The sequence below is a fragment of the Lepisma saccharinum genome, chromosome 3, assembly GCF_977018435.1.
Source record: "Lepisma saccharinum chromosome 3, izLepSacc3.1, whole genome shotgun sequence".
Taxonomy (NCBI): Eukaryota; Metazoa; Arthropoda; class Insecta; order Zygentoma; family Lepismatidae; genus Lepisma; species Lepisma saccharinum.
The window spans coordinates 85,121,794-85,141,728 of NC_139231.1; the positions used below are offsets into that span (position 1 = coordinate 85,121,794).

Sequence of the window (19,935 nt, forward strand, 5' to 3'; positions counted from 1 at the left end):
CAGGGTAGGAAAATGCACCTTTCAGAAACATGAAAAATTAACATTACAATGTTTTATTTCACATTTCGTGTTTTTGTCAAAAACGAAATATGCATGCCTCTGTGTATTGTGTTTGTCTTGTGCATGTCCCTTTACAACCTTGCACTTTTAATTTTCCCAAGGGGCTTTTTACACCCTTTGATTTTAAATTTTAAGTAAGAATTTTAGATAAGGGGTTGTTTCTCTGTATACATTGAAGGGTGCAACATGGCCTAAAGTGCTGACGCACCCAACAATTTTTAATTCAATCAATCAATGCAAATTATGAAACTGATATGTCATGGCAATAAAAGGAATGGTCAGATCACTTCATTCACAGCCAGTGGACACTTTTGTCTCTTTATAATTCATTACTGAAATACATTCAATAATGTGTGACCACCCTGTATATTTCGTTCGTCCACATAACATTTAATACTTTTAATGCCATACATTAATTATATTTACTGAAACATTTTCATGATATTTATATTATTTTATTAGTTTTTGAGGAAAGTAGCAGGCCATAGTGATGAGAACAAGATGGATATGAGCAACTTAGCCATCATTACAACACCAACCATAATGCCTGCCACAGAGAGAAAGTGTGATAGGGCAGTTTCCTTAAATGAATCAAAGCTTCAGCATCATACGCAAGTGGTTGAGGTGAGTGTTCTTCAAGTTGATTGTGTATGTAGCATGTTTAAACCCCATTTAATATAATGTAGTCCATTTCCCCCCATTAAGTTTTAAACTTCAAAGCATGAATGACTGAGATATTTTTTTTTTAGCAATGCAATCATCACCTATTACATTATTTTTTTTTAAATAGCATGCCATAGATAGTGGGCAGCTCAGTTGGGTAATATTTTATTTTCTCTAGCATGACATCTTAACAAATTACAATAGAGAATATTTATTTGCCAAATCTAATAGTAATAATAAAAATTATAGTAAGAGACTGTCATGACTTTCCAACACAGTAATATTTAGCAACATTCGCAAGTATCTAGCAACACCACTTGCTGCAGCATGATAAATGTGTTTAGTGTTGAAAGAAGGGCCTTCCTGATGGTGTAGTGGTAACCTCGTCACCTTGAAATCAAGGGGTCCTGGGTTCGATACCCAGCTGAGGCAAATAGTGGTTCAGATCCAACTTTAAACTGTCGGTTCAGTCCTGATGAGCCCATCTGTGCATAAAGCATGAAAACTCAACTGAACAGCAATCATTGAAGTTTTTATACTGAAGAGAAACAAAAATCTACGGCAGCTGAATATTCTTGACCCACTTCGGTGACTGAGTACGTTTAGTAATCAACACATGATCTCTCTATCGAATGTTCCGGACACGAGTTCTGACCTGGACAAAGGTGTCACTGGATATTCGTCCTCATATTTACTATTTGCCTGAAAGTGCAGCAAAATTACGTACAATGAGAAGAATAGAAATTCACAAGAATTATCCCGGAAATTCATCTAGATGTCAGAATCTCGCTCGTTTGCTACAAAACGTTTCCAGGGTGAACTAAAAGTTGACATTTTGGTGCCTTCCAAAAATGTTACTCTTACAGTTCAATGTTGATATCAAGTTGCTGCAATGAATGATACATATGTACAATTTATGATGTACTCAATGGTTTCCTTTTGATTATATTTTTTCACGTTCGATAATAAGAATGAGAAGCAAAGACACAAAATGAGAAAACTAATTTCCACACGTGAAAATAGTGTAAATTACGAGGATTTGGTGATAACTCCGAGACCAGTACAAGAGCTGTTGTTTACGAGTTTGTATTGGATCATTGGTTAGTGTGGAGAGTTGTTCACGACGAAGGACTTTACCCATATCACTATCAGAGGGAGCATGCAATGTGTCCACAAGATTTTGGTAATCGAGTTCGATTTGTTACTTGGTTTTTAGATCAATGTGCACTATTGCCCGACTTTCCTTCAAGAATCCTCTTCACTGACGAGGCAATCTAAGAGGGGATGGTTTTGGTGTTTGTTTATATTATGTTGGTTTGAGTTTGGTTAAAGTTTGTTTTAAAGGTTAACTTTAAATATATAATATATCAAAAACAGCAAAAACAAAAGAGAACCACGCTTTACGCGGCCACACGCAGACCCTATTCCACATGTGGTGTTCCGTATAGTAACAGATATCCCCTGAGATATCTGTTAAGCAACAGACGAACTTTAGCCTAACTTTAATAATCGGTAACTAGAGGAGGGCTTAATAGGCTTATGATTCACTAAAATGAAAGAAGGTCAGACACCTTTAAACGACATATTTATTCATTGAAAAGAATACCGCTTGTGGCATAGCTGCCACCAAACATGAGCACTTCACTGTACATGACACAAAAAAGATATACAAAAGATTTTGTACTTACATATCAGCCGTTTTCACACTATATCAATCATACCTGGGGCCGTACACACACTATTTCACTCTTTATCGCCACATCCCGACACATGGACAATTTTGGGGTACACCACACTAAAAATTTAATATTATGTGCTTCCTTGGTGTAACAAAGGCTTTGGGGGAGTGATAAATGAGTTTTCCTGGCTTTTCTTGGATGGATGGCTAAGAACAACTTGGATATTCTCTGATATCCTATGGATGCTTCTATGGCGTCAGTTCTGCCGACCATGTGGTCTGGATTTCCACATGGGATGAGGGACACAAAACTCGCTATTTTGCTGAATTTTCACTGGGATCCTTAAATGCACTTGTGGACACAATATCCCACTTGGTCACACACACTTAGGCCTGTGTTTACTGTAACAGGACCTTAGATCCCTTTTCCCTTTATGTATCCTTTGTTGCTGGCACAGGTGGCCATTCACACACTGGATTTTACCAGCAACTTCCAGGTGACCTGCTCTCAGGTGGGTCTGTAATACAAGTGAGCTTGAATAGCAAGCTCAGAACACAATAGGCCATCTGAAAGTCTACTCTGTGACGTCACAGCCTTGAAGGCTTCTCATTGGCCAGCTGGAGTCCTTTGAGATCTTTTCTTGTCTGTAGGAGAAGGAGAAGTGCCACTTTCTCCCACCAGATGGCAGAGTTATCAATTGCTTAAAAAGTGTACACAAAAGTGTTTTTTCCACCTTTTCTGGCTTAATTATGCCAGATGATTGCAAATGAGTTTACTTTTAATAAATTAGACATTATTTTACCTATGGGTGAGTGTTATCTCTGATTTTCAGTAAAGAATAAAAGATTTAGTAAGCATGTGATTTGGAGCACATGGTTTTTGTTCTCCAAAATGGCTACTGTTAGCCTAACAGCCTAACAATGGTTGGTTCTTTATAAATAAAGCATTTCTACCCCTCCCATGAGTGACAACTGGTTGGTAAACATGACCCATGATTCTAATTGGGGGTGGGGGGTATAAGTCTCTGGGAGAATAGCTCTCACAAGCTTTCCCTGATGCCAACCTAATGGCCCTTGTACTTAGGTTGGCCTGTGGTTATTTGTGTGTGGGCATGTATGCCCAATGCTGATTGGTCATAAATCTTCACGCGGGAAGGCATATTTAAGATGCACAATAGCCATATGTAGGAAGAAGAAATCCTTACGCAACATTCGCACATGGTCATCAACAGCATTACAGTGTAAATGTGTGGGCAGGTATCATTGACAACCATTTAGTTGGTCCCTATTTGCTGCCTGATCATGTAAATGGTGAGGTATATCGTGTGTGGTGAGGTATATCGCGTGTTTCTTCACCATATCTTGCCTGAGCTGCTTGAGGAAGTTACGTTAAACATTAGACAGATAATGTGGATCCAGCACGATGGTGTACCTTTCTGAAATTTTTCGAGGGCGTTGGATTGGTTGTGAAGGCATGGATGTTTGTGAGTGTCCATTCATCAATTTCATCACGTCATCACTCATCCCCATCTTCGCAAATTAGCCAAAAGTGGCACAAAAAGCGTAGTAAAATAAAGCAAATCAATCATTAAATGAAAAGAGCCTTGCAATGATTTCCTTATGAGACGAATACAATTAGCAATAATGCTAGCACAGATAGGAATAATTTTCAAATAAATTGTAATAACATTCATGTTCGAAACGAGGCAGCAAACACATCATGTTTACATTTGTTCGTTCGTGGATTTCCCCTATCTCACGTGTGCTTGCAATTGTTGATATTGCAAGATACACGAAACACTCCATGGTGATGTGGTTAGCACAGCTCGCTATGGCACCAGGTGTCTCGGGTTTACATCCTGGCATAGACATTGGTGTCATTTGTTGTTTCATCATATCATCCTCATCTTCGCGATTAGTCAAAGGTAGCAGAAAAGAGAATTAAAATAAACCAAGTCAATGAATCAATTAATTATGGAGATATTTTAGAATGAGTAATCTTGAATTTCAGTCTGCCCATTATTTGTCTTGGTCAGTTTATAAATACTGTCAATGCTTCTTACAACATCTCAAGTATAATCAATGTTTTGGATCTTGCTCAGGCAAGAGTCCCAAGTTGTTGTTTTGAAGTTGTCTTTGTTAACGAGGAACGCTAGTGGCAACCCTGCCACGCACCCCTGGTAGTTATGTCAGAGCAAGTGTTTGCGGTGTTAGGTTGCATACACACAGGATAGATTTTAAGCACTTATAGTGCAGAAAGTAAGGGCTTTCGAGGTAAACTTTATAGGGAAAAGTTACTTGTTTTTATGATATCTACCAGCACCCAAGCATTGTTGAAAGAGTTTTGCGACACTCTGTGTATATACACACACACCTAGCATGTGTGTTATGCTCTGATGCAAATTAGCTAGAAATTGCAAGAAAAATTGAATTTGCCAGACTTCTGTTTTGTTTTACTTGCATGCCTGCATTGGTGTGTTATTTCTATTATATCTAATTAATATATAAAAAAATATACAATAAATAAGAATTGTTGCGGTAAACCAGACAATTTTTCAGAATACGCCAGTGGATGGCAGTCCTTCTGGCCTCATCCTCTTCATATCCCCAAACCATCTCAACTTTGCCTAATCTATTCTGCCTGTAGCTTCACAACACCTACTTTATCGAATTTCCCCATTCCTTATTCTATTTTTTTCAGGTCTTCTATACCTGTTAAGGATTTCATCTCCACTGTGCATCTTATTTCTCTCTCTATCTTTGAAGTCTCCACTACATACATGATTACAGCTACTTGTATACGTTATGTATTATCTTAAACAATATTTAACCATATCAAGCAGTAATTTAAAATGTAAGTAGTAGTCAGATGGATAGACATTTTTTGTCTGAATTACCTGGGAGCCAGAAAGTTAAAAAAATACAGCACACAACAATTTTACTAATCTAAAATGTCCATAAACAGCTTGTAATTTAGTGCAAGATTCTACCAGTTTGTTAATTTTTTATTAGTCATCATCACCATCATCCTCCTCCTTTGCCGTTTCCTGCCTGTGGCTGGGTCAGCATAGAAGTCAAGCCAGAGGCAGTCTTGATTAGTATAAAGATGTAATTCACTTATTCTGGTTTTGCAATGTGAATGTCTAAGTCTGCAGTTTCTCTATGTCAAGCAAAAGTTAGTGCAGTCACCTGGTTATATTTATTAATTAAGGAGGTGAATGAACCATCGAGTTACCTCATGAAACATCTGCAATCAGGATGATATGAAATCAGTTATTGATACTAAATTTTATAGCTTTATTTGCAGTGGCAAAAATTTCATATTGGTCCATTGTTATGATATACATTGTAATGGTCATTTTTGTTTATATTTCCAGATTCTAATTGAGAATGCAGCAAAGATTGGAGTACTGACTGAGAACATATATAAGAAATTACCTATGGTGGAAACATGTCCAGTAATAGTAATTAATGACATGGAAAACATAGTTTCAAATGATGAACTGAGAAAATCCAAGAAGAAGAAGAGAAGAAGTGGCTCTCTGACACGTATGATGCATAGAGCATATTTATTATTATACAATTTCACAGTATTTTTTGTGAATGGATTAACAATTATAGTAGTAGACTGCACTTAGGGTATCTCATTTGATGGAGTGGGTGTTTTGCTGGTTGTGGAAGTAAGAAATAACAACTAGAATGGATGTATGTAATTGATGTAAAGAAACTTTTGAAAGGAAGTTAGATAAAGTGTGTACTGGGTGACCCATGCCAACTTTGTATAGAGGTGTTGCATTTGAATCAAGTGGACCCAGGTTCAATATGTAGTGTGCACACATTTCATTGGTTATGATTAGAGGCATGCAAAGTTCGTTTTTGACGAAAACGTGAAATATGAAATAACATGCTGTAATGTTCATTTTTCATGTTTCTGAAAGGTGTGAGGTGCATTTTCCTACCCTGTTTAGTCACGAAATAATGCAAAATGAACTGCAAAATCAGAAATATACTCTTAAACATGAAATTTACCGACGTGCCACTGTTTGAAGTCTGAAGTATCCTGTGAGTTATGCAATTCATGGAAAATTGATTATTTCCTGCTGTAAATATTTGTGAAGCAAAAATAGACCCCTTTACTCAGGAATAAACTCAATACTCTGGTAACTACATAAATGTGCTATTAGAAGGGATAAGTTTATTTTGTGTAATAAGTGCAGTTTTTAAATCAAATTTAGGATTATATTCACAATTTTAAAACCAAAATGTCATCTTATATAGCACTTTTGATGTGATTATTCACCACTATAACACCAAAAAATTATTTAATTTACCAAAAATATGTGCCTCTAATTATGATTCCTCTTTAAGAACTGTAGGTCCAGTAATGATTTTTTTTAAAAAATTTTGTAGGTATAGTTTATAATTCATATTTTTAATTACAATTTTGGCTGTAGAGAAGCATTTTGGACAGTATTTTATCCACACACCGCAAACTCCTTTTAACAGTTTCTCATTTATTTAGGCACCCCCGTAAGTTTATCATAAAAGATGAAAAAAATATATGTTTATTTTCAGAAACTGATGTATGTTGCATGATTTTGGTGAACCCCCAGGAAAGCTATGCGTTTGCTGCATCCTCTGTAGCTTGACCTGGTAATATAGTTGGTAGAGGACTAGCACACAATTCCAAGGGCCAAATTCTAATCTCTGAGCAACAATTTACACTAATTTTTCAATAAGTCTCTCATTACTGATACTTGAGCATTGCAACAATTTAAAGTGTTTCATAATATTTAAAGCATTCCATTGAAAATCTACCATACATCAATCTACCAGTTCTGTTCTAAAATATTCATAATTTCACATATAACCAGAATATTAAAATAATTGTAGTTTAGTCTCAAAACAACTATTTTTTCACAATACTGGGGCAAAATTATTGAAAATTTTCATTTTACAAAACATTTAGGATATTTAGTCTATAGAAATTTTGTGTGGGATTTTGTGGATCCCGCATGATACATAAACTCTGGAAAAGTATTGGTTTGTCAAATATTCATGATTAAATTTGAGCCAATATCAAACAATTTTGATATTTTCTCTCTTCCTTCCTATTTACATCTAGAATTTTCTTCCTAGTAACATACAAAGTAACACAGATTTTTGAGGGCAAACTAAAAAGATAAGTTCACACCTTGAGATTTAATCTCTATGTATTCTATTTGTGTTCTTTCAGGTGTGTTTCATGGTCTGAAAAGGATAGTTCGGAAGGGCTCTACAGAGGGAATGTTGGATGAAGATCCAGGTGACAAGCTGGATGGATACCTGACTCCTTGCATAAAGCCTGGGACTAAAAGGAAAGCTCCTTACACTGAAACAGGCTTGTCAAGCAAGAAAAAGTAAGTCTTATGTCACATTCTTCGTTATTAATAAATCTTTCAGACAATATCTATTTTAATTTGTTAATAGCGTAAACACATTTTCAAGGTTGCCTCTTGCCCTTCATATCAATAAACTGCTTAAAAGTGCATACCATGTAAATGCACATGAGAATTAGTACAATATTGTGTTGTATGGTACTTTCTGTGTGTGTGTAAGAATATTGCATATTTCATGTACGCATATAACAGTTATTTCTTTGGCTTTTCAGATGTGAAATTTTGCAGACTTTACCACAGAATTCTGTATTAAGTAAAACACCATATACACCGCATGATTCACGGTGGCTCTCTGTTGAAAAGTCCCAGGGATCTAACCAGACTCCTTCAGTGTGTTCTAACCCCAGGTATGGTGTATATTTAGTTCTAGTTTTTGTGCCTCTGTTAAGTCATAATTTATTTCATGTTACAGGACTTATGACTAAAGTCTAAAGAATTCCTTGTAAAGCAGTGAAGTGAATCTTTACAGGGCTTGCTTTGATTGTTGTCTAGATATTTGTGGCAGCGAAAGCCTATATCTCTAGATGACCAAACAAGTGACACGAAAATTCACTTCACTGCACTAGAAGGAATTCGAAACGGATGTAATTTGAAATATTGTAGGGATTTTTCGAAAATGACTTCTGCCACTGATCAAAAGGTTCAGTGTGACCTTAATAACTGTTTCCTTTTTTTAGTGGCTAAATTAATTATTTGACACTGTTAAAAAACTGTTCTTACTAACAATGTTATTTGTTGGTGAGTGTTTCTACACAAGCAGTTTGGAAAGGCTTAAGTACTACAATTGTTTTGGCTACATATCAAGTAAACATGTTTTGTAGCATAGCACAGAGCTTTATAGAATTGTGGTTTTCTAGGCAGTACAATTCAAACAGATGTTCTTGTTTTACCAGCCAGGTTAAGTCAGTTTTAATTCCAACATTTTGAGCACATACATTGCTCTCAACACCAGGGAATGATAATTTGCTTTTCAATGTATGCACTCAAAACATTGGAAGTAAATGCCAACAGAATAATTTTGTTCTACATTTTTTTCTGTAATGTTTTGCGTAAGATATTGTTCCTTCGTTTTGTTGTGAGAAATTGAAGTATTTAGTATTTGAATATATTGTAACAGTTTCTGATTTACATTTCAGGAATAACACAGAAAAATGTAGACATGTGAGAGAATTATACGAATGCAAATATAGCAAAGTCATGGTAATGAATAAAAGAAGCACACACTGAAAACTTCACATGCCTGGCAACATTGGGAGAATTTGACCTCACTTTTATTCTCTTGATGCTATATTTCAACCATTCCATTAATTTATTCAGGAAGTGAATTACATATTCATGTATTCTGAATGTTTTTTTTTATGTTGCTGTACTTTGTTTTTATTCACTATATTGTGTTTTTTATCAATTGAACACGATCTCGAAATCATATGGGGTAAATGGCACGCAATAGAAAACGCAATAAAAATTTCCTCTTTTGCACTAGCATTATCAGGCATTAATGTAAACAGCCATAAAAAATCTGAATACAGTGGAACCCTGATTTTACGTTCCCCGGTTTTACATTTTCCCGCATTATACATTCAATCTTCATGGTCATAGAGCAAAATGCTATAAAATTTTCCCCAATTTTACATTTTCCTGCATTTTAAGTTCTTCCACCTTGGTCCCTAGAAAAATGTAAAATCGAGGTTCCACTGTAATACCATAGCTTGTATCTGCTGTTATTTGAATACTGGATACATCTGTGGTAGAAACTAAATTTCCATTTAGTATTCAATTAAGTACATCAATGTTGGAGTGAAAAGTTATTTCTACTTAAATAAATTATTTGATTCTCTCCACTTGTGTATTGTTTTCAGATAGTGAATGACAACAGAGGTTGTAACATGCCCAGTAGAAACAATCTGATAAGTTGTAGGTTCAAATTCCATGGTCATATATCCCGGCTAAGGTTTTTCTGTTGTTTTTATAAGTGCCAATATGTGCTTCATTTATTTTGTCCCATTTTTCATTGAGATATAGACCACTTTAGATGTAGAATGCCTTATCCTAAATGTTTCTTCGATAACCTTGGTTGGAGCATTGGTATTTGATGGGTGGATTCCTTAAGTTCTAACAAAGCATACTTCATGTACCAACATTGTGTGCTGTAGGGACACAAAAGTGAAAGTGCCAGTCACAGTGTTTTGTTAATGGAATGTTTGCACATGGCATGCAGCAGAAACCCTATTACAGAAATTATTTCTAATTTGAACCACATTTTAAGGATAGTTTACGAATGCCATAACTGGTTTGTTTGATGTGCTAAACTTGTGATACGTTTGCTATGCACCCAATCTTAGGCTCAAAGCCATTATCAACCAACAATTTTCCACTAGCATTTTTATTCCACTTAATTCATTGTGTTGTTGAAAAGTTTGACAGTTTTGTATTAATTTCATTTTGTTTTTCAGTCCTACAAGTCGTTACATGCTAAGAAGTTCCAGCAAGATTTGTCTGATGAGAAATAAATTATGTACACCAGAAGTTGCAGAAAGGTAAGAATTAGATAAAGCACAGTGTGTAAATGGATTTTTTTTTTTTTTTACTGCTAGTGGGAGATAAAATAAATTGAATGTTACATGATGTTTTTGCCTTGCATGTTGTCTTAATTTACATATACAAGGTTTGTTCAAAAAGTATCAGACCTTAATTTTTTTGCGTAAACAAATGTAGTTAGGGAGGCCTGGTTTGATGCACGTATGTAGGTGATCCTAATGCAGATTTTTTTTATTTTCTGGCTGCAGAAGCAGTCGGTCGCTGGCAGACTGCCATTGAGTGAGGAGGTGTAAGTGAGCGGCGTCGGAATTTCGTTTTTGACAAAATGACTGAAAAACTTGAACAACGCTACTGCATTAAAATTTCTGTCTGTCAAGCTTGGAGAATCCCAAGTGGAAACGATCCGCAAGATTCAACAGACCTTCAGGGATGAAGCAATGGGCACCCCACAGATAAAGGAGTTGTACAACCACTTTAAAGTTGGCCACATGTCAGTGGAGAGTGAAGCATGTTCTGGTAGGCCCTCAACATCCTGAAATGAGATCGTCTTTGACCAAGTGAGGATCCTGGTGATGCAGGATCGTCGAATCACGATCAGAGGACTTTCAGACGAGGTGGGCATTAGCATTGGATCCGTTCATTCCATTTTGACTAATGATTTGGGCCTCAGGAGAATCTCAGCGAAGTTTGTGTCCAAGCTGCTAACGATCGAGCAGAAGAAACTCAGCTTGGAGATACAGACTTTCCTGGCCAAACACAGCACACCTGTGCTTTGTCAGGCTCCCTATGCTCCTGACATGGCTCCATGTGATTTCTGGCTTTTCCCCAAGCTGAAAATGCCCTGAAAGGAAACAGATTTCAGTCCAGAGAAGACATCATGCAATATGCGACAAACCAGCTGCACGCAATCCCAAAAGAGGCGTTCCAGCACTGCTTCCAACCATTGGAGAACCTTTGGGAGAAGTGTGTGGCAGCCCAAGGGGACTACTTTGAATGAGATTAATGTAAGATTGTGGTATCTGAATACACAATTTTTTTATTAATAAAAGTCTGATACTTTTTGAACAAACCTCGTATAGCACTGTTTTCAAAATCAAATCTGTTTTCACAGGCATCATACATACGCAAAAAATAAGCACTTTTTCCATCTTTATCTTCTATTTTGTCTTTTGTTACTTCTCATTCAGTATTGCTATTCAGCTTTTTGGTCACATTTATCGTCTCCCAGTTATCATCCAGTATCCACGGTGGCTCAGTCGGTAACGTGTCTGACTACCATGCTCAAGGTCCCGGGTTCGATCCCCGGCCGGTTCAAATCCGGGAACTGTTCTAACGTTCTAACGTTGGAAGCGGGCCCCGGTGCCCACCCAGCATCGAATGACATGGATACCTGGGGGAAACCCTGGGAGGTAAAGGCGGTCAGGGGTGTGATGCTGATCACATCACCCCCACTCACGACCGGATCAAGAAAGTGTGGGGCGTTACCCCCACACCCCCTATACGCCTTCATGGCGTGGTGCTAAGCACAGGGGAACACTTTTACCCAGTTATTCCCCTCCCATCTTGTTATTGCTGCTGCTCAGCTTGAATTATAGCTCTTCAACCAACATGCTGAATTCAATTTTTTATTTCTTGAATTTTCATTTTATCAATAGGAGTACATTGTTCATGTCTTTTAAAATTTTAATTATGTTAGTAGTGTCCAAAAATGGTGACTGGTATTGTGCAGTTTGATAGTGCATTGTATTTTGTGTGTGTTGACATCAATATCTTGTTTTCAGTTTTTTTTTCTGCTTTTGTTATTGAAATTCAGAAGCTATGAGGTATATTCTTGGGCATAGCTTACACCTTGTGCCAACATGTTTATGAATAATTAAAGTAATTTGTTGATTTACTTTATTGGTTTTTCTTGCACATATTTATTTTTATCACAGTATTTCAACATTTTCAAACAGTCTTCCTGAGCTGAGTCGGTAAAGATGATCAATCTGTAAGACTGCAACTTTTTTTTTTTTAATGGAACCTGCCTGAGCCAAGCAGGGGCTCGAAAATCCAACAAAAGAAGTGTACATTACTTATGTTACCGTATTTACGCATACATAATTGCGTGTGTGTGTATAATGCACACCCTCGTTTTTGATGGGGAAAAGTGACAAAAAATTACTTTTATCTTGTATATAATGAGCAGTATAATCCAGGTTCAAGAAATGGCTTTCTTAGTTGTAGGTTGTAAAGCTATTGCTATGCCGATCAAAAGTGAATTTCATCACACCTATTCAATGAGTCACCTGTTGCTATGTGGACCAAGATGAAAATATCCTCTTGTGTAAACAATAATTCACCCACCTATGCCACCTCCCCCCTATCCATCCACTGTGTTTAGCATCCCAAAGCTTTCACTCTTTAACCAACTTATTTATTCTGTAATAGTAGAAAGAGAGATCAAAATTACGTTATGGATTTGCAGTGCTCAGGAAGTTACAAGGCACGTCCAGAAAGTAAGTTCCGTTTGGTAATAAAATTAAATTGTGTACAGATACAGAAAAGTTATTTATTGCACAGAATTCTACAACTCTTAAACTACTTTTCCACATAACTGCCGAAATTTTGCAGGCATTTGTCATAGCGTGGCACAAGTTTTTGTATACCTTCTTCATAGAAATTTGCCGCCTGTGTCTTCAACCAGTTGGAAACAGTTTCTTTCAGCTCGTCATCATTCGTCCGGAAGGGGGGGCGGGGGGGGGCGGAAGAGGAGGAAGGTTCTTTAGGGCAGGGGTTCCTTTCTCCTCTACCTGCGTGAGAGAGAGAGAGAGAGAGAAAAGAGAAGAGAAAGAGGAGACAGCTCTCTCTCTCTCTCTCTCTCTCTTCTTTTCAAAAAAAAAGAGAGAGGAGAGAGAGAGAGAGGGAAACATCTCAAGTCTTTCCTTGGCGGTCAACACTTCAACAATGACGACGAGCTGAAAGAAACTGTTTCCAACTGGTTGAAGACACAGGCGGCAAATTTCTATGAAGAAGGTATACAAAAACTTGTGCCACGCTATGACAAATGCCTGCAAAATTTCGGCAGTTATGTGGAAAAGTAGTTTAAGAGTTGTAGAATTTTGTGCAATAAATAACTTTTCTGTATCTGTACACAATTTAATTTTATTACCAAACGGAACTTACTTTCTGGACGTGCCTTGTATTTTCTATTTTTTCTTGACCAACAAATACCAGGGATACGCATCTTGTGTGACTGAAGGTGCATGCTCGAATTCCGCCAGAATGGCACTCCTTTTCTTGATGTCGCTGAACTTTACAGTACAAAGTGACAAGTCGTGGGAAATGGCCTTTAAACTTTTATATGTAGTTTTGCTAATTTTCTCTTTCCTTTTTCTAAAGAAAACTTCAAAATATATACTTCTTCCATGACTAGCGTAACATTTATAAGAGGCACATGCAGGACCCTCAAAGTAGCAGTTAACAGCACAAGATTTCTTCAATTAAGGCATTTACACACTCCATATATGTCATATTATTTGGCCAGTAATACATTTTAATTATTATTTTCTTTTTCCTTATCTTTTCTTTCATCCAAAGTACCATAAAAATTATTCTTTCATTTTGTGATGAGCTTATTTCAATCACATTGCACATTAGAGTCACCATCTTGAATGGGATACTGTTGCCATATTCAGAAACTGCGCAGAATTTAATCTTTACAACAATATATAACATAGGATTCCGTAAACATGAAAAATCAATGCAAGTGTCACAAAATCATGGAATGACCCTGTTTCATGTTGGCTGTTCGAATTATTTCGTGCGTAATACACCACAGTTTTTGGGGACAAAAATTTTAGAAAAAGTGCACATAATACATAAGTAAATAAGGTATTCATATAAATAATACGTGTACAGTTTTGTTGCTAAAGTTAAGTGCAGAGTGTAACTACATGAATTACATTAGAGTAAATATTTATTTCTGTTCTTTTGTGTTTGTTTATTACAGAAGCACTCCTGAAAAGAGAAGGCAGTTCTCTGAGGATAGAGGCTTTGACACCTCAGCCAAGAAAGGAATGCAGGTTAGTGCTGTCGAGCTGGAAGTTTACAGAGCTTTGTCTAAAACTTATCTAACTGAAATAATAACAATGGTGATGGAAAAGCCAAAGTCTCATGTTGTACTGCATTGGTAAAGGATGTAGAGGTCCCAGGTTCTATTCCTGATTGAGCCCTCAATTTTCACTGACTTTTCAATAAGTTGTAAAATTTATATATTGAAAAAGTTTAGAAAGGAACGGAAGTTAAATCCATGTGATTTAACCAGGTCATGGATATATTTTCGCCTCATTTTAATCATTCATTTTGATTTTTGACTTGGATAAAATTTATGGAAACTGTACAAAATACGAGGGATGCTCAGAAAGTAATGCCCCATATTTTTTTTCATTCCGGAATGAAAAGAACAGTGTGCAAATGGAAGGGTAGCAACATTGAAGTTTAATGCCCGCATGTGTGTAAGTACATGGTCGTCTGACAGCACCATGGTAGTGGTCCGTGAAAATGGCATCTGTGAGTGACCCACATTACAAATAACGAGTTGTAATTGAATTCTTAGTGGCGGATGAAGAAAGTGTGGGAAACATTCACAATCTGTTGTGTGCTGTGTATGGAAGTTCTGTGGTTGATAGGAGCACCTTTTGACACTGGGTGCAGAGAGTTAAGGCTTCAGGAAGTGGAGAAATGGAGCTTCATGATCGCATGCGGTGACACGAGCTGTTTCAGGGAAGGAATTCATGCCCTTGTTTCGTGCTGACGTAAGGCCGTAGACGTAGATGAAGATTATGTAGAAAAAATATCATGTGTAAAGGAAACATTCAGTTGTACTATGGATGCTTTTCATACATTTTGAATAAATAGTTCCTGAGAAAGAAATTGTGGGGCATTTCTTTCTGAGCAACCCTCGTACATTGGGTTGCAGGTGCTCTAAAGATGGAGCAGGAAGTCAGCATGTGCTTCATTGTTTGTATTAATAAAGTCCTCACCTGCATAGTTTCCAACCTAGCTACTTCCCATAGATATTAAAGTATAGTTTATATTCTGTTGCAACAATATTATGAATAAATACCATAAGCAGTTAGTTTCCATCAAGTAAATTTACTTTCATTATTGTTTGTCATATTTGTTTTTTTAAGAACAATATTCCCACTGTTATTAGAAAACATCACAGAATCAAATTACACCACCTTCCCCTCCATACTCGAACCAGAACTTTAATAAGAGTGCAACCTCAATTTACATTTTTCACAGAACTGAGATGAAAAAGCTTAAATGTGTAAAATGTAATAAATAATATATTCATAACATTTTATTTCCAAGCTTTATTGTTTGACAAGTAATTTTTAATATTATGATATAAATGTTGAATGTACAAACTCAATAAAGAAAGAAAGAAAATAATAGAAAAAATAGGGAAAAGAAAATAAGAAAATTCAGGGCCTCCCCATTGGTACAGTAATAACATCACCGCCTTGCAGTCAATGGGTTCTGGGTTCAATATCCATATCTAGTTCCGATTAGCCATCTGTGCATAAGTAATTTAAAAACGCGACAAGAAGAATTAAAACCAACCTATGCACATCACATCAGATGAATGAAGCCAATGAAGTATGTTTAAAAATGGAACCCTGAATTTACATTCCCACTTAATACATGTAGTTATCCATGTCCTGGGAAAAAGCCTTGTTAAATAAAAATATGTGTACCTTGATTTTATGCTTGCCGTAACTCTCATTTCCCACTTCATATGTTTTCCTAAACTGTCGATTTTTTAAAAAAATGCCAGAAGCCTGTTCTGTTCACCATGCAAATTCTCCCCCTATTTCCTCTTCTGTCCTTTTGCTGCAGTTATATTCACCAAGGTGGTAGGCTTTTCATAGGAGCAGTAGGTTGAGTGGGTAGGAGGCTCAGGTTGCATTCCTCACACCTCTCTCTCTTGCTACCTAACGATGGAGTGTCCAGTAAAGGAATCCTATTACAGAAACACTAGTTTTCTTCTTGCCTATGTGTTCAGAGATCCCTCAATGTAAAACAAAACAGATATACTGACATGACATAGTGGCAAGTACAGTGGAAACCAGGTTTTACATTTTCCTGCTTTTTAAGTTCTTTCAAGTTGGTCCCCTGAAAAACATAAAATCGAGGTTTCAGCCTGCAGGAATAATCATTGAGGGCTGGGATGCTAAGTTACTTGTTTGTGTATAAATTGATCAGTTTCTGTTAAAACTGAATCGAATTATTTATTTCAGACTGCTACACAGGTAACAGAGCCAAGGGAAACAAGATCTCAGATGCTTTCATCGGCTGCCAGTGTGGAAAGAAGATGGAGTTCAGCTAGTGCAATAAGAGACAAGAGGGTCACTTGTGAAACACCCAAAATTTCATCCTCTGTTCATGGCATGAATCTAGAGGGTAATCTAAGCAACATTGATATGCTACGTTCACCTTATATTGTTCATAATTTCATGCAAGAATCAGTCGTAGACCTTTCTGAAGATGAGAATATGTTCAGCATTTTATTTTCCGATAATCAGGGAACGCACAAGGAGGAAGTATGTTCAGAATCGGAATTAATAGAAAAGTTCAGCAGGATCTCTACAGGTAGTTTTGATAGCCAGAGCAGTGTTCACTTTGTTCAGGCTGCTTATGAGAAGACGCTACAAGAATCAGGGCAGATTATTGACACTTCTGCTGATCAGTTAGCCAGAACTCTTGGCAAGCAATTAAAAATTCGCCGTAGTGCTGAAGGAAAAGTGATACGATCTCCCAGTGCTCGCAAAATTGGAACCATTAGGCGAAGATCAAAAGAAAATGCTCAAAGTTCTCAAAGTAAATTTTGCCCTGAAGAGAAAAGAGGTGGCAATATCGTCACAAGAAGTCAGTCTTGTATTCTGCAACCACAATTCTATTACACGGATGGTTTCAGTAACAGATCGTATGTCCGTGCTACACTTAGAAGAGGCCGTCCAAATACCGTGTTTACAGGTTTGCCACAGCCTAGTCCTTTAAGAGTTTTGCAGAATGATGGAGAAGATGATGCCAGAATTGTTCTTTCCTTCTTGCAGGATGCATCAGAATTGAAGAACAACGAGAAGCTCACAAAGGCATATTCTTTGGATGAAGAAGTATTGTGTCGTCAAGAGGATACTACTATCCGAGTTGGTAGCAGTAATAATTCTACATTTTGGAGTAGCATGAGTCATGAATCATCTCAACATTCTTACAATTCCAACACTGAGCCTGAAATTAGGAGGCGGGCATCTTCGTTTCATGGCATTGAGAATTGTGGGAGCTGCAATCTTCGAAAAACAACAAGTGCAAATGATGTGAAAGTGCTGAAAAATGGCAGCATTTCATCTCAGGGTAATGAAAATACCCGAACAGGGGGACAGGGATATACTGAAAGCAGCAATGTTAATGATTGCTGGAGAAATGCACAAACATACTTACAAGATGAACTACAGCAGGTGCCAACAACGGGTAGAGCCTCGATCACCAAGTTACGTTCCCAAAATGCTGGCCGTGTGCTTGCCAGTGTGAAATTATTTGATAAGATGAGGGTTAATGGTGTCAAAATGCAACAGGACTCTTTGGCTCAAAACAATGTGTCCAGCTCTTCGATGAAAATTAATTCTAATAGCTGCTGTGTGCCATCTCAAAAAAGCGATAGAAATATCTCAAAATCTCCATTATGCAAAAACAGATGTAAACAGTTGTCTGAAAACAGTCCAAAAAAGATAGGTTCTCCCAGAAGGAATGCCGAACACAAGGATGCTGTGAAAGGTAAGAAAAAGAAATCACCACTGTTGAAAGATCCAAGAGCATTTGTACAAGATAAGATTCCCAGTGCTCAAATTAGTTCACGTATGGAAGAAAAGGAAAATGCATCAAAGAATTTTTCAATGGGAAAGCAAGATGAAAGTACAGGAGAAACGAGAAAGCATGTGTCTTATTCTCCTACCATGGTGTTACCAGATGGTTTAAAAGAAATTATCTATGATGTATGCACTCCTCTGTCTGATAAAATACGTAAGACATCTATATCTCCTCTTAAGGAATGTAATAGAAACATTGAGGCAGTGAAGATTTTGCAGTCGCCAGAAAAGATGACAAAAATAGGTCGAGTTATTTCACCAATATCAAACAGGCAAAATTCCAGCTTTGTAAGGCACAAAACACCACATAGGACACCAGTAATTAAGAAATCATTGAGGACTCTCGATACACCAGGCAGAACTCCAAGAAGTCTTATGAGATCAGCAGAAAACATACGTAGACAGACACCGATGAAAGCATTCCATGTTGGAAACACACCTTGCGTACCGCAGAGGAGAAGATCTCCTAGAGTGCTTTTATGATTGTGATACAAATCTGTGTCATTATCAAAACAAGAATGAGGGTAATGTTTTTAGTTTTATAATGCATTTATCCAAATATGTAATACTATAGTTTTTATTTTCAAAATGTGTTTCTTTGACAGTAAGGATTTTAAGTTCAGTATAATGAAAGAAATTGAAAATAGTGTCTGAGATTCAAATGACACAATACACATTACTTTTTTAGTTTTCCTTTTTTATTGTACAAAATACATGTGCACAATGAAGTTTCATATGTTTATAAGGATATGATTGAATCATGCATTTCCAATTAATAGTGCTATTACAAAAAAGTTGGGTAGATTTTAGACTTGCTTTATTGGAAGGCATGCAATTATTGTGAAGTGTTTCATTTTTGTACTCCATGTTACACAATGATTTTAGAATTTGACATGCATTTTACGACTGTTTTGTTTTTGAAATTATTTGTATTTGTCAAAGTATAAGAATCGTAAATCATTAAGATAAGGGGTTAAGTCACACCTAGTCCTCACATTTAATGAAATATCATTTCGTCTTTTTATACATTTATGTAATTGTTAGTGTAATTATGATTGCAAATAAAGGAAGTCTTGTTGATTTTTGCAGAGGAGTTAGTTTATTATTATATATTATCTCCTTTGATATTCCAGTTATCAAATATCTCACATAATATGTAGGAAATTTTGTAAAAATTGTGACAAGTTAAAAATTAGGGAATTTCCAGTTTTTTCTTTGTTGTGTGCTGAGTAAGAACATGCTATTTTAATTGTTTTACTGGTCTTATTTTTTTTTTTGTAATTTAGTTCATAATCAAAGACTTTGAAAAACAATTTTCATACTGATCATAGACCTATACCCCTGAAATATATCCCCCCGTGCTGAATAAAAAAAATAGTTTTAAATAGATGATCATGAACAATTTCTTAAAAATTAGGAATTCTTACTTAGTAATCCATTGTACACCCAACAGCAAAAGAAACAGTAGATGAATTGTCCATCGCCATTTTCATTCGGTCTGTATTGCACAGTGTGATGATAATGAATTGAAATTATGACATCAATAAGCAGAGGCCAATGCCTGCTTCAAGCTAACGTAGTTTCATTCCTACACAGGATGTAGAATAAAAAGGTAATGAAAATAGTGGTGGGCAATTTGCCTACC

At 36.5% G+C, this 19,935-nt stretch overlaps 1 protein-coding gene across 1 annotated transcript in view; it reads left to right on the forward strand.

The window, feature by feature from the left end:
- The window catches only part of LOC145985204 (uncharacterized), a 37,897-nt gene extending 18,514 nt beyond the window's left edge, over positions 1-19,383 (forward strand). Inside the window, exons 5-11 of the mRNA XM_083118942.1 lie at positions 523-684; positions 5,779-5,950; positions 7,638-7,800; positions 8,052-8,186; positions 10,293-10,376; positions 14,369-14,441; positions 16,665-19,383. Of these exons, the coding sequence (XP_082975068.1) occupies positions 523-684; positions 5,779-5,950; positions 7,638-7,800; positions 8,052-8,186; positions 10,293-10,376; positions 14,369-14,441; positions 16,665-18,773 (2,898 nt within the window). The 3' untranslated portion in view covers positions 18,774-19,383. The remainder of the gene's footprint in view (positions 1-522; positions 685-5,778; positions 5,951-7,637; positions 7,801-8,051; positions 8,187-10,292; positions 10,377-14,368; positions 14,442-16,664) is intronic.
- Positions 19,384-19,935: the final 552 nt, after the last annotated feature.